The sequence below is a fragment of the Gallinula chloropus genome (genome assembly GCF_964237585.1).
Source record: "Gallinula chloropus genome assembly, chromosome: 3".
Lineage (NCBI taxonomy): Eukaryota > Metazoa > Chordata > Aves > Gruiformes > Rallidae > Gallinula > Gallinula chloropus.
Window position 1 is genome coordinate 40,382,423 of NC_140087.1, and position 13,026 is coordinate 40,395,448.

The 13,026-nt window shown below is 43.9% G+C and overlaps 1 protein-coding gene across 1 annotated transcript in view; it reads left to right on the top strand.

Moving 5' to 3' along the window:
* PGBD5 (piggyBac transposable element derived 5) overlaps positions 1-13,026 on the top strand; it is a gene marked incomplete at both ends in the record, with an annotated part of 64,745 nt that overhangs the window by 38,466 nt on the left and 13,253 nt on the right. Inside the window, 2 exons of the mRNA XM_084262591.1 lie at positions 239-373; positions 11,769-11,949. Of these exons, the coding sequence (XP_084118717.1) occupies positions 239-373; positions 11,769-11,949 (316 nt within the window). The remainder of the gene's footprint in view (positions 1-238; positions 374-11,768; positions 11,950-13,026) is intronic.

The window sequence follows — 13,026 nt, forward strand, 5'->3', positions numbered from 1 at the left end:
GTTAGCAAACCAAGTACAGAGCAGCCACCCGCAATGGAGTGTGCCTGGTGAGGCTTTTTTGGGTGTTGTTGGATGGTAGCACTGAACAAAAGTGTGTTTGCCCCTTCATACAAGGTGGTGCACACAAGCACAACCCAAGGATCATACTTCCTCGGAAAAATTCAAAGCACCGTTTCCCATCAGTCACGTACTCTTCCATTTCTCCCTCTTGCCTCCCTCTTTTTCTTGCCAATTGCAGGTACTACACGAGCCCCTGATCGATGAGGACCCTGTTTTCATCGCCACGTGCACAGAGAGGGAGCTGCGCAAAAGGAAAAAGAGGAAATTCAGCCTCTGGGTTCGGCAGTGCTCATCCACTGGTTTCATCTGCCAGGTGGGTTTTACCTTTTCTGATGTCCTGATTCAGTTCCAGCAGGCCCTTAAATGTGTCCTGGGACTAAAGGTAACGATCACTTCTCTTTGTCACCTTGCTGAGGGCTAAAATCTGAACGCAGCAGGCCTCTGACTCCTGCAGACACTAGATCCAGTGGACAGCGCTGAGAAGTTCCTCATTTGCTGTATGATTTAACTGAGGGTGCCTGTCTCTAATATTGTCCATCTGGCTGCCAGCCCTACACTAATTAAATTGAAATGGAGTTAAGAGGTCTGTCTGTACATCCTAAGTTTATCTAAATGTCTAGATACTGTGACTTCTGTAATTTTTAATGAGTCAGCTTCTTTCTCTAAGTATAACGCTGCATCTGTGATAGCCAGTGGTGTCCAAGAGACTAAATCAATATGGTATCAAGATGTCCATTTTTCTGTGAGAAACATATTAGCAGGGTTTCCTATTACATCTCTTTTCACACCTCCATTTCTCTACCAAAGAAAGAAAATCTGATCTGACTTCAAGGTGAGATATGAGCTTGAGTGGGAGACATATTAAAGGGTTTGTTTTTGAAAAGCAGTGGGGACAGCTTGTCAAATTCTCAGATTCCCTGTCTGATGATGTATTTTGAGAGCTCTTGAAAAATCTGGCTGTTTGTTTTGATAGCACAAAATACCTGCTACTTCACCTCTAGGTATTTCTTTTTCCCAAGAGCTCCTGTGAAAATATGGTGTGTCCTGCATGTTCCCGAGCAGCAGTTCGGAGATGCAGGTCGGACATGCACTCTGCCTGCTCAGGCTGAACGCGTGTCAGAATGTTCAGGGCCTGTGGATTTGCTGCATTTGAATATTTCTTCAAAGTAAAATTTGATCCATGAATCACCACAACTGTTTGAGTGGCTGTGCAAGAAAAGAAGCTCATTGGGAACAGGGCTTGGTGTTTTCAGCGATGCTCTTCACTCGAAGAAGAAAATTAGGATCATACATCTTCCATCCAGGTTGTAAAGCAGTGGTTTTGTCCGGTACAAAATAAATTCAGCTTGTGCCTATCCTTGGAAGTTTCTGCTCTCAAGGCTTTTGGGAAGTCATTTGCTACACAGAGGCAGTGTCCTTTATCTCCAAAGGTGAACTTCACCGGTCCCACACAGAGCTTATTACTGAAGCGTGATGGGTACAGCAAGCATAAAGTTTGCTGATCTCTTCTGCCATCCCCCCCAGCCCCCAGCCAACTGCCACCAAACTAAGAAGTCTTCAGATATGCTAGAGGTTTCCGATTCATAATTACGTTGCACGTCCTGTCCGTTGAGAGAATAAATTAATGGAATGTCAAATTAAACAGAATAGATGCTCAGCACCACCCTAATCCTCCTGCTCCCTTAATGAATTAGATACTCATGCTTCACTTGCATCCGGATGACGTCCAGGATCATCTTACCAGCTGCCTTCTATTTTCATTCCATGACTTGGCTGTAATTATCATCATGCTGAAATGATTGGGTGAGAGGGGCCTTAGGGAAGAGAGAAAAGGAATATACAGGAACATGAATGTTTATGCTAAAACAGAAAAACCGAGTCTGGGGAGGATGTGGATCTTCAGCTGTGGTATGCTTGAAATGCTGTGTTCAGTTAACGTGACACACTTACAAGGGAACTTGCAGAATCCAAACCTTAGGAGGTTGGTTGGTTTATTTACTGCACTAAAACAGACCTGTATTTTTTTTTATATGTTTAACATGTGGAGACCGTTACTCTAAACAAGGAGAAAATTCAATGTTTTCCCCCCTTCCTTTGCACACTTCCCCCTCCATCTATTGTGAAACTGCCATCATGAAGCAAAGGCTTGGTGCCTGATGCTTAAATACTGACTGGTCTGTCACCTCTCTGCTGTCAGAAAAACTTTACAGCACCCACCTGGAAATATGCAGAAATTCTGCAGTCCTGTCTGGATGAATTCCCTCCCTCATTGTTTCCTCAGCATGATATCGAGGTCATTTTATTCCGGATAAAATATGACTACAAACACTTCATAAATCAGGCTAATTAAATTTCAAAAGTCTGAGTCATATTTATCTATAAAAAGGTGAGGCAGCCCAGGCAGAAGAGGGAAGTTAGCTACATATGACTGTCTCCTAGGAATGGAAGGAGCTTCAAGAGATTTGTGATACTCCTGGACAAAAGCAAGGTCCCCTCAACCTAAATGATGACTCTGAGGTTAAAAAAAAAATCTCCTTTTGTAGAAATCCCAGTATTCCCAGTGATCTGTTTTTCCTATGATGAGAAGAGTTGCTTTGTTTTCCTAATGTAAAACCAGTATCAGTGTTTTGAAGCAACATGCTGAGCTACTGTGTGAACAGCTCCTGGTTGGCAGCTCGGAGGGCTGGTTTATGTTAGGACTTTCAGCTGTTTGACTCCACAAATTCCTCTGTCTGCTTGTTCTGATGAAGGAACCTCTGAATTACTCTTTTAAGGTGTGTAAGTAAATACTGGTTTGTTTGCTTAATAAAGCAAATGATACCCGGATTAAATACTCAGTCCCATCAGCCATTTGTGGAGCAGAAGTGGCATCAAACACAAATATTGCTTGTGGATATAAGAATGTGCATAGGCTTATGTATGCATAATATAAATAATGACTCTATATTAGATTACTTTTCTGTCTTCTGCAATACAGATAACCTGACTCCACCCTGATAGTTAATTCTCTGTTTTAAGATGGATGCACAATTTCAGATCAAATCTCTGCTTTGGAATTTCTCAAGCAAAGCATCTTGCTGCAGTGAATAGTTTTGTTGCTGAGTGTCTTTTCACGGTCAGCTGGCCAAGTGGGAACACGCAGGAAGGACACATCATTCAAACAAAGTAAATATACATCTACAGCAGCTGGGAACATGAACAAAACCTTTCAGAGGGTCAGAAGGGCTCCAAGAGAGCTGACTCTGGTGAAGCAGCTAGCAAAACTGCCCTAATACTGTTGCCTTTTTCACCCATGCTGGATGCTGGACATCAAGGTGGCGGCAGCAGGAACTGCTCCTGCGGAAGGGGTTTTGGGCCTTTTTCTTGCTTCCCTTCTAATTCAGCAAGAGTGAACTCAGCTTGCAGGACCTCAGGTGTCTCTCGCTGCTCCATCTTCTCTTTGCTTTCTTCATTTCCCTCCAATGTATTTCCTGATATGTGTGCTACCACTAAGACCCTTTAAAAAAACAGTATTTTATTCTCTTGATTGCTGTTTAAATGATCGCAGTACCCTAGAAGTGTTTCTTTCTTAGAGTATTTGCTGACTAAGCCATCCTATTTAAATCAAAACTGTAGTTTTAGCAGGTCTTATTTCTTTCTCTCTTTTTCTCAAAAAGTCTGCAACTCTTGCTTGTAAGAGATGCTCATAAAGAACTGTTACAAAGCGATGCCAAGTCCTTGCATAGCTCCTCCTGCACCAGAAGGTTTGCTGGTGATTTTGCAGAAGGAAGAAGCACAGGACTCCACAGGGAGTCAGGCAAGACAAGGTATTCCCACAGTCCCACGGGTCCTGGCACAAAAATAATCCTAAAGATGGTCCCTGACACAAAGAGCCATCAATCAACAAAATGGAAGGCAGCATGTAGATCATAGAGCCCGCTGCAGTCAGGCAATATTAATCACTGTGATAGGCGGTAATGGAATTAGCTCATCAACCTAATTATTTGCTTAAGAAGACCTGTGAAATCATGGTGGAGAAGAGGTGATTTTATAGATGTGTGTATCCTTTCCTATTCTTGGGATGAAATTTGTCCTCTGAGGCTATTACAGACATGTCCTCTGACCCCAACTATATGGACTCTGCGTTTGCTTTTATTCACTGGCAGAAAGCTTTTGCAATAAGGAATTTAATTTTCACTAATATCCCTGTGAAAAAATGTCGCTCAGTTTTATGAAGGCCTTTAGACTCTTGTCCTGGGACTGAATTTGAGGTTCTACCTTCCACCGTTCACCATGAAAAAGTGATGAGTCAGCAGACATGAAGGAAAAGGACCGTGTCCCTGCAGCTTGAGCCTGCCCATGTTACTGAACAATCAGCAACTTGCTGTATTGAAAGAGTGCAGCCTAGATCTGGGTGGCTCTTGCATGAGAGGGTAGGAAATAGCTCCATCCCTGAAGAGCAGCACTCTCAGTGAGGGGAGATGCCTGAGGTTACTCCGCAGATCAGTGGCAGAGCTCTCAGCTGTGGCAAAAACACCCAAGCAACGTAAACATCATGCTTCTGTTTTAAAAGCTGCAGTTCAATCTTGATTTCAAACAGCTCAAATACCTCATAACCCTCTTGAATTTACAGAGTAAGAGCTTTCCAGAATTTAGGAGAACTGAGGTGGTGTCCCAAACGATTAATGGTTTCCCAACACCCCACATAAGTCACAGGGAAAGGGAGGGGTAAATAAGCCTGGAGTGAATGAGGTTTTCAAGGTCAGAGTTGCCAGAGAGTTAGCTACCTACGCATGTGTTTTACAAAGCTGCTCAGCAATGTTGGTGTTTCAGCCTGTTTGAGTTCTGCTTAGAGACTAATCTGAGCCCTTGGGTTTCTTTAAACAGAGCCCTGATAATTTCTCTGTTGCTGGATCAGTTGCATCTGGAATGCACAGGTGTAGTGGCTGCTTTGCGGAGGTTCTCAAGGTCAGGCTTTGGCTGGGAGGGGATCCCAGGAAATCCGATCGCCTTCATTTGTCAGTCACTGGTGGCTGGAAAATCCTATCTGCTTTCTTCTCTGGCTCCTGCCAGCCTCTGGCTTTTTAATGCACATGGTTCTGTAGGGTCAGCGTCTGGGAATCTTAGATCTCAATTAAAAGTCAATTATCTTCTGCTTACCGGTATTAAGTTTGAAGGTAGCTTTGCAGAAGTGTGATGAGCCAGGCCCATTCGTTTCTGTGGGGTTTACAGTCTTACTGTGTTTCTGGGTGCATGGGAAAAACAAACATCTAGGTGTGACCTAATGCAAAGGGCTCTCCCTGCGTTTACACATAGTCCTGGTGTCAGTTTTCAGGTGGTTATTTTCCAGTTCCACTCTGCGGTGCTTGGAGGTTCTGATGATAAAACTACTTGTGTGGTTGTCTCCTTTGTGCAGCTGTTGTCCCTCAGGGCAGCTCTGCCCGAGGAAGGGGGCTAAAAGCACTGGAGCTTCCTCTCTTCCTCACTTAATAGTTTTGTCATAATGAACCCACCTCGTGGATCCCATCCCCTTCTGCTGGGTGCTGTAGGCAGAACAAAAAACCCAAGCAAGTTTAGCAAGATGGAAGCATAAGCCTAAAGTGGGTCACTTTAGTTTGGGCATGTTGTGGCTGGCAAGCCTCTGCAAGCAGGGTGTGTGTGGCAGTGTCTGCTGGGTAATGCTACAGCCGGGAGCTGGGACCAACACACTGCTGGTGTCTTTTCCTGCTCCTAGTGAGCCTGTGCAGGCCAGGCAGGGTGGTGAAATGCTGGAAGTTGCTTGGAGAGGTGGTAGGTGCCCTATCCCTGGAAATAGTCAAGGTCAGGCTGGATGGGGCTCTGAACAACCTGATTTAGTTGAAGATGTCTCTGCTCATTGCAGGGAGGTTGGACTAGATGACTTTTAAAGGTCTCTTCCAACCCAAACTATGATTCTGTTCTGTGAATGGTTTTGAAGAGCAAAAAGACAGAGTTTTGCAGCGGTTAGCCATGGTTTCTAACCAGGCAGGAGAAAGGGCTGTGTGGAAGGAAGCAAATGTGGTCTTGTTTGGTGTCAGTGTTTGGATGTGTGGTGTCACAAGGCAAACATGGGCAGGAATCAGTATACTGAAAAGGTATAGGAAGAACTCACCAGGGAGGGCTTAACAGCAAAGGCTGGTCTCGGTTTTCTAGCTCCTCTTCTAGTTGGTGCTGCAAAGAAGGAGGAACTGGAGAAAGGCTGACTTGGTCAAAGCAAAGGCTTAAGCGTCTTGGGGACAGAGCACTGTCTGGATGTCAAGCTACATTTAAGAAAGGCCAAAGGAAAGAAGGATAACTGTAGTAACTGAGGGGAGAACAGGGCAGTTCCTATGTATTTGAAAGAATAGGAGCTGCTTTATTGTAGATGTTTTATAGATAATGAGTCTGCCTGGCATTGATGTGACTGGCCTGGGAGAAGCAGGAGAGAGAAATCAGTGTTTGGTGAACCTCAGGATACTGGCCCACCAAATAGGCAAGGTGTCATAGTGTCCTCAGTGATAAAGAAGACACACGGAAGAGGGCTATCACAGGAAGGAAAACAAAGAGCTTTAAGCCTTACTGAGCTTGCACTCTCAGCTATACTTAAATTTTTCTGCCAGTCTTACGAAGGGCTTGAAAGAAAATTTGAAGAACACATGCAGGCAACACAGAGAAATGCCAGTCCTCAGCACAAAGACACGATCTGGATCTGTGTGTTTATGCTAAATAGGAGGCAGAGGGAGAAGAGAGGGGGACCACAGAAAGAACTTTGTAGGGAACACTAAGCTACCTGGGAATAGAAAGGGAAAACTCTGTGCCCCTTGCATGAATTTCAAAGTAGCCTTTAGAAGAGTAGGAAGAGACTGGAGAGTGGCTCAAACAAATTAGAGACTACAGTCTCAGTAAGAATACCATCAATCAGTTGTGCCAACAGCTGCTGAGGAAGAGCTAGACCTAAGAGTTGGTTGGGAAGAAGGCATTAAAGAAGAGGGGGAATATGGGCTAGAGAAGGTTTGGGGTGGGACTGGAGGGTCTCCCAACAGCGATGGTAATAGCAACAGTCAGAGACGAGGTTTAGAATGAGAGAGGAAGACAGATTGAGGCAGGATGTAGAGAGCACTGCTAGGAATGAACAGTCAAATATTTGGCTGTAAAGTCTACAGAAAAATGAAGCTATTTTTTGTAACTGTTTAGGATCCAAAAAGTATGGCAGTACTGTTCTTTGTTCTCTTGCTTTTAAAACTTGTGGCATCGAAAAACTTGCCTTCTGGTTTGTGGTTGTTTAGTGCCTGCCCTTTATGAGCTATTTTGCACAATGTAGCTTTCAAAATCTTCCTCTTCTTTATTAATATCCCCGCTTTTTATTTTTTTTTCCCTTCCAAATGTCATCTGTTTCATTTGAGAATTGTACCCTGGAGTGCTTCAATTATGTATCAATGCACAGTATTTAGGATGTGCTATTCACAAGTGCTTTCAATTTGCCATCTGAGCTTTGAATATGAGCAGAACCGCCAATATTTTTGTTTCTAGGGCAGTCAAGACACAGCTTTTGTTCCTAAGTGCTCGGGTTTTTTACCCAGTTTCTAGCGAGACCCCATGAACCTTCCACATGAATTTTTCACGGAGTAAATTGCTAGTATAGAGCATGGAAATTCCTGTTGGCTTGTGGCACAGATGCCTACACTGAGATCTTCCTAACTCTGGTAGCACCCCCTCTAGCAGTCTGTCTCTGAGGCTGAACATACTTGATTTCAGTGCCTGAATGACAGCTGACTTGCCTCTCATCTGTCATGTGAAATCTCCTACTCAGAAATGTGATGCCTTTTCTGATTGTGGAGGTAAATGGTCTTCCCAAGCACCGTTTTTCTTGTTTCGGAGGAGCTCAGCACAGTCTTTACCCATACCCTGTCACTCAGTGTATTGATTGATGCCTACTTTTGTGTTTGTGATGGGACGAGGCTGAAGCAGCTGTAGGCAGAAGGGAAAGATGATCCAGAGATTCTGAAGGTCTTTTCTTACTATCAGGCTTTCAAAGAGAAGAGACTGTTACGACGCTGTGTGGAGAGTGATGGTGGAAGGGAGGAGGGTTTGAGGGACAGCTTAGATAGCATGAGAAGAGAGCTGGTGGTGTGCACATGGGATTAAAACACTTTGTGTTGGAAGTTCCTGGTGCAGTAGGGCTGCAGTAGGTAGTGAGATGGCAGAATCAAACATGCAGCTGCTCTGATAAGAAACGAATAATTGAGGGATGACTAGAGAAAGCTCAATTTCTGTCCCAACACTACAGGATAAAGCTCTTCAGCCCTGTAGTTGCCTCCTAAGACAGACGATGTTATTCTGTTTGGTGCTGTAGATTGAATGGATCGGTAGGCACTGGAAAAGATACACAGTAGAAATGGTCTCTGCAGATATTTGAGAAGCATTGCTTTGACTGTCACCCGCAGAAGCAGGGGATGTTGCTGCCAACATCTCCATCTGTTGTCCAGCACCAGTCAGAAAGCCTGTACGTCTGATGATGTGTTGCTGTTGAAGCACAAGGAAAGGGTACGGAGCTTTAACGCTGTCGCAGGACAAACCAGCACCTCTGGTGAATGGTTTAACAAATGTTTTTGGGGCGCAGGTTCTGACTGTGCCTGTGAAGCTCTTGCAGCCAGTTTCTGGCAGTCCTTAGCTTCTTCTGCAGGCTGCTGTTAAATGCCATTGTTAATGCATTACAGAAAGGGGAGGAATGCTGTGGGCTTCAATAGGCAGGATCTTAATTATTGAGGTGAAATAAAATAAGCTGGATGAGAGGACAGGGGGAGGAAAAAGAAAGGCATATGGGATCCTAGGCACTTGCAAGGATATTTGCAGCTGTGCCTTGCCAGTTGTCTGTAGCCAGCTGCTGTTTCACAGCCGCCTTTATGTCTTCCAACATTATGCTGCCGTCACCCATCTCCCAGTAGAGCTGAGCATGATGAAGCTTTGAATGATGCTTTTCCAAAACAGGACCAATTGTGCCAAGAACAAAGGCTGTGTTTAAATAGGCAAGGAAATGCATGAGGAGAAAAAAGGGGGATATATTTAACATTGGAGGAGGAGAGAAGGTTCATCAATGGATATGGATGTTTGCATAAAGGGCACTGAACAACACAAGGTGGGGGGGAGAATCACAAGGTGGCTATTGCAAAGACCCTTGACATAGAGGGGAGTGCAGAGGGAGGGTGCCAGCTGCACAGGGACCACTGCTATCAAAACCTATGGAGCATCCTAGTAGGAAAACAGAGCTGTCTCAGTAGCCAGTTCATGGTGGGCGTGTGCTTTAAAGTAGCTGCTTGCAGACCCAATCCTGCCTGCAACAAAGCACCAATTGGCTCATCAGCAGACTGGCTCAACCTTAGGGGAAGTTAGTTAGCGTAGAGCAGGAGGGACTCTTGGTTTGCAAGGACTTACTGCAGTATGGGAGGGAAGGGGTGAAGGGGTAGGACACTTTCCTAGACTCAGAGATTCCTGCTTTGTTTTCAGTCTAACTGCTAATCCAAGGTTGAAACTAACCTGTTTGCATCTTTTGTCTCCGCTGCCTTGTCTGTAGATGTTAAGGGCTTGATGTGCAGTCTCTGTGCTGACATACTAGCAACCTATTCTTAATTTTGATGCCAATAATAATAATAATAATGAGGTAACTTTGCTATGAGTTTGGAACAGGCTGCCCTTTGTATGTATTCCACTGTTAAACTACTCTCTTGAGTCCTGATTAATAACCTAAATGACTTACCGTAATTAGCTAGTCCTCAGCCTTAGCATGAGGGAAAGCACAAATTTGACAGCTTTCAAGAGTGAGTGGAGCATGGTCAGGGAGTCTACAAACATTCCTGCCTATGTCCTCATCTGGAACCCGTTTCTGTCACAAACTGGAACTTTTTTTTTTTTTTAAAAAAAGATAAATAATCTATATTTTAAGACTTCTTTTAATATGTGCTGTACTTCTCTTTGGAGCTAGCATGTGTTCATCCTTGCACCAACTTTGTTCTTTGGCACATTAATTACTTCAAAATACAAATTATGTTTCATTTCTCAGAGATTTCATATTTAACACTCTTCTCTGGGGTCTGTTCCACAATGTATGAAATGCTAGGGGATATTACATTAGTATGTCTACAATACCAGTGCTGGGAGATGCACCATCTGAAATAGGGAGAAGCAATTTAATTGAATTTTGTTCCCCTCTAAGATCATTGCTATACAAGTGACTGGGAGCACTACTGTGAACATGCAAGCATTTTTATTCTGAGAGCATCGTAGTGAACTTTGCTTTGAGAAGGGATGTGTTGGTAAGAGAAACAGAGGCATATGCAGGAAAGCAGTGCTGTGTATTCTGGATGGTTGAGGTCTCAAGCAAGGTTAAGTAAAGCTCATTGTGGATATGTCACTCCAACAGACTAGGCACCATTCCTTTTCCCTGCCCCAGAATGCTGAGTGAGTGTCAGCTTTTTCCTCTAAGGGGTAAAATTTTCTGGAATTCCTAGAAGATTTGAGTATTTCAGAGCCAAAGTCAGCAAGGCAGACCTGGGCAAATGTTTCAGAAAATTTATATTTCCTCATGTTCTTAAATCTTTGCAAGTTCTGTGGTGTTACAGCACCGTTTGAGTGACTGAGCACCCTTGCTGCTTCTCATTTCTCTTTCCAGCAGGTTTTTTCTGCTGACTTTTAGACCAAGATGAAGGTCAGATGCCTAGTTGATTTTAATAGGTGTTCAACTTTGCTGGAAGTTATGCTTGTAAAATACTGTCAGGGAAATAAAATCGAGGGCTGTGTACAAAGGGGAGGTTATGTGCTTCCTCCCTCTGCGTGACAGTGCAGAAGACTCCTCTTCTAGAGGGATCACTTGTAGGAATGAAGGGCATAGCTTTCCTTCAGTGCTCTTTCAATTGGTGGGTATACTGGCTCAACTGTGTTTGGTTAATTAGTCAAATTACCAAGGGATAAATGTTCCTGCGCTCTAAGACAAACATTGATGTCCACCTACAGATGATGGTGACAGGTCCCTTGAAATGCATAGCGATGTGGCCTGCACTGTAGCAGGATACATGCTAAGGCTACTCCAGCCTGCTACAAATGAGCCAGGCAGTTCCCTATTAAGGGCGAGGTATTGCACAGTACCCTGCTTCCTGCTTCAGTCTGTTTTGGTGGGCTGTCTCCAAATCGTGGTCTAAGTAAAGGAATCAAGAATTAGTGCCCAGCCTGGAGAGTTTGGTGAGGATGTTCTGGCTGGTTGGGTATGTGTCCTGCTGACTCCTCTCCTTTTTGGGGGTGCACACGCACTTGTGTCGCAGCCTAATGTTTGCTGCTGGCAGAAATAAATCTGAACATTAGTGCAGTGAAGCTAATGGGCCATTTCCTTCTGCTCCTCTTGTAGTGATCTCTCTTGAAACTGAAGTTCCCCTGCTTTCCTTTTTCTGGCAGCCTTAAAGCCTATGCAGATTCAGTGCAACACGTAATCTCAATTATGACTTGTCTTTTCCTGCCAAGCACTCTTCAAACGGTACAGGTGAAGGATGCTGTATTTATTGGTAGCTGTGCCAGCTAACCTGAGGTGATTTTAAAGAAACAGCCCCTTGAAAGGGGCTTTGGATATTAGTGATTTATAAAAAGTATTTGCTGCCTCGATTCTCAGCAGTCGAGTTGAGCAACTGCATTTGCTCCCTCTGGATCCCCTACAACCTTCTGATTTTTCTCTCCATTTCTCATTTAAGATTTATGTCCATCTCAAAGAAGGCAGTGGTGCTGATGGCCTGGATGCTTTGAAGAACAAACCACAGCTCCACAGTATGGTGGCCAAAAGCCTTTGTCAGAACGCCTCTGGGAAGAACTACATCATCTTCACTGGCCCAAGCATTACCAGCCTGAATCTCTTTGAAGAATTTGAGAAGCAAGGTGGGTATTGGGTGACTCACTGGATTATAATGATGACAGACCTAAAGGCCCTCCTGCCACTGAATTAAAAAAACTCCCCAAAGGCTTCACTGAGATTTCAATTCTTTGTATAGATAAGTTGGTCACCTCTAAGAGAAGATATCATTCATTAAAAGGTACTATACAGAGGACTTTCTAAGTTGCCCTTTAATCTTTTTAAATTTCAAAATAAGGATGTAAAAACATTTTTAATATAGGTATTTTAAAGCCCTTGCTTTTGTTCTTTACTGTAGAAATGTGAGGTCTAGTCTCCTGTATGGCCTGGGGGACTTTTCAAGGGATATCCTGGTTGCCTGTGATTTTTCTTTTCCTTTTGTGAAAGACTGGGGATGGGATGAATCCTTAAAGTTGTGCTTTGGAAGGCCTTGCTGGTTTAATATCTGTAAAAGATATTATTAGACTTCTCTAGATGACATTCCATGCCATTGCAAAAGCTGTAGCATGGTTGGCTATTTTGTTGGTATAAATGTGCCTTGGTAGGACAGAATTCATTCTGAAAGCATAATAAACTCTACATTAGCAAAAGCACACTTGTCAACAGAATGTCCATCAATACAGCAACGTGGTTCTCCCAGCCAGCTCCTTGCTAGTGCAGACAGTAATACCAGGACACTCTTTCTGTCAAATGCCCCCTTGCCTTGGGTCTGGAAAACCCACATGTTACTTTACTTTGTAGTTGCTGAGGGCTTCAGGCTCCCCTTAAATTACAGGCTCCTGCACTCTTGACAGTCATTTATAAGTCATCTCAATGTAGGTCTCTGCTTGTTCTTCAGTCAGCATAGCCTCCCAGAATGGGTAGGGTATGTACAATAGATCCTTCGTGCAGCAAGGCTGGAGGCTGTTGTTACAAGTCAGATAAGAGGAGGTGCCAGTCATTCCCTTTTCAACACACTACTGACCACAGAGTGTTGCTTTTGGCATGTTTTCCATCCCAGAAAATTAAATCTACCTGGGGCTCTATATTAATGAAATGTGGCCCAAAACAGGGGGGAAGAAGGCTGGGAATTGGGACAATAACTTGACTCTCATTTAAAATGA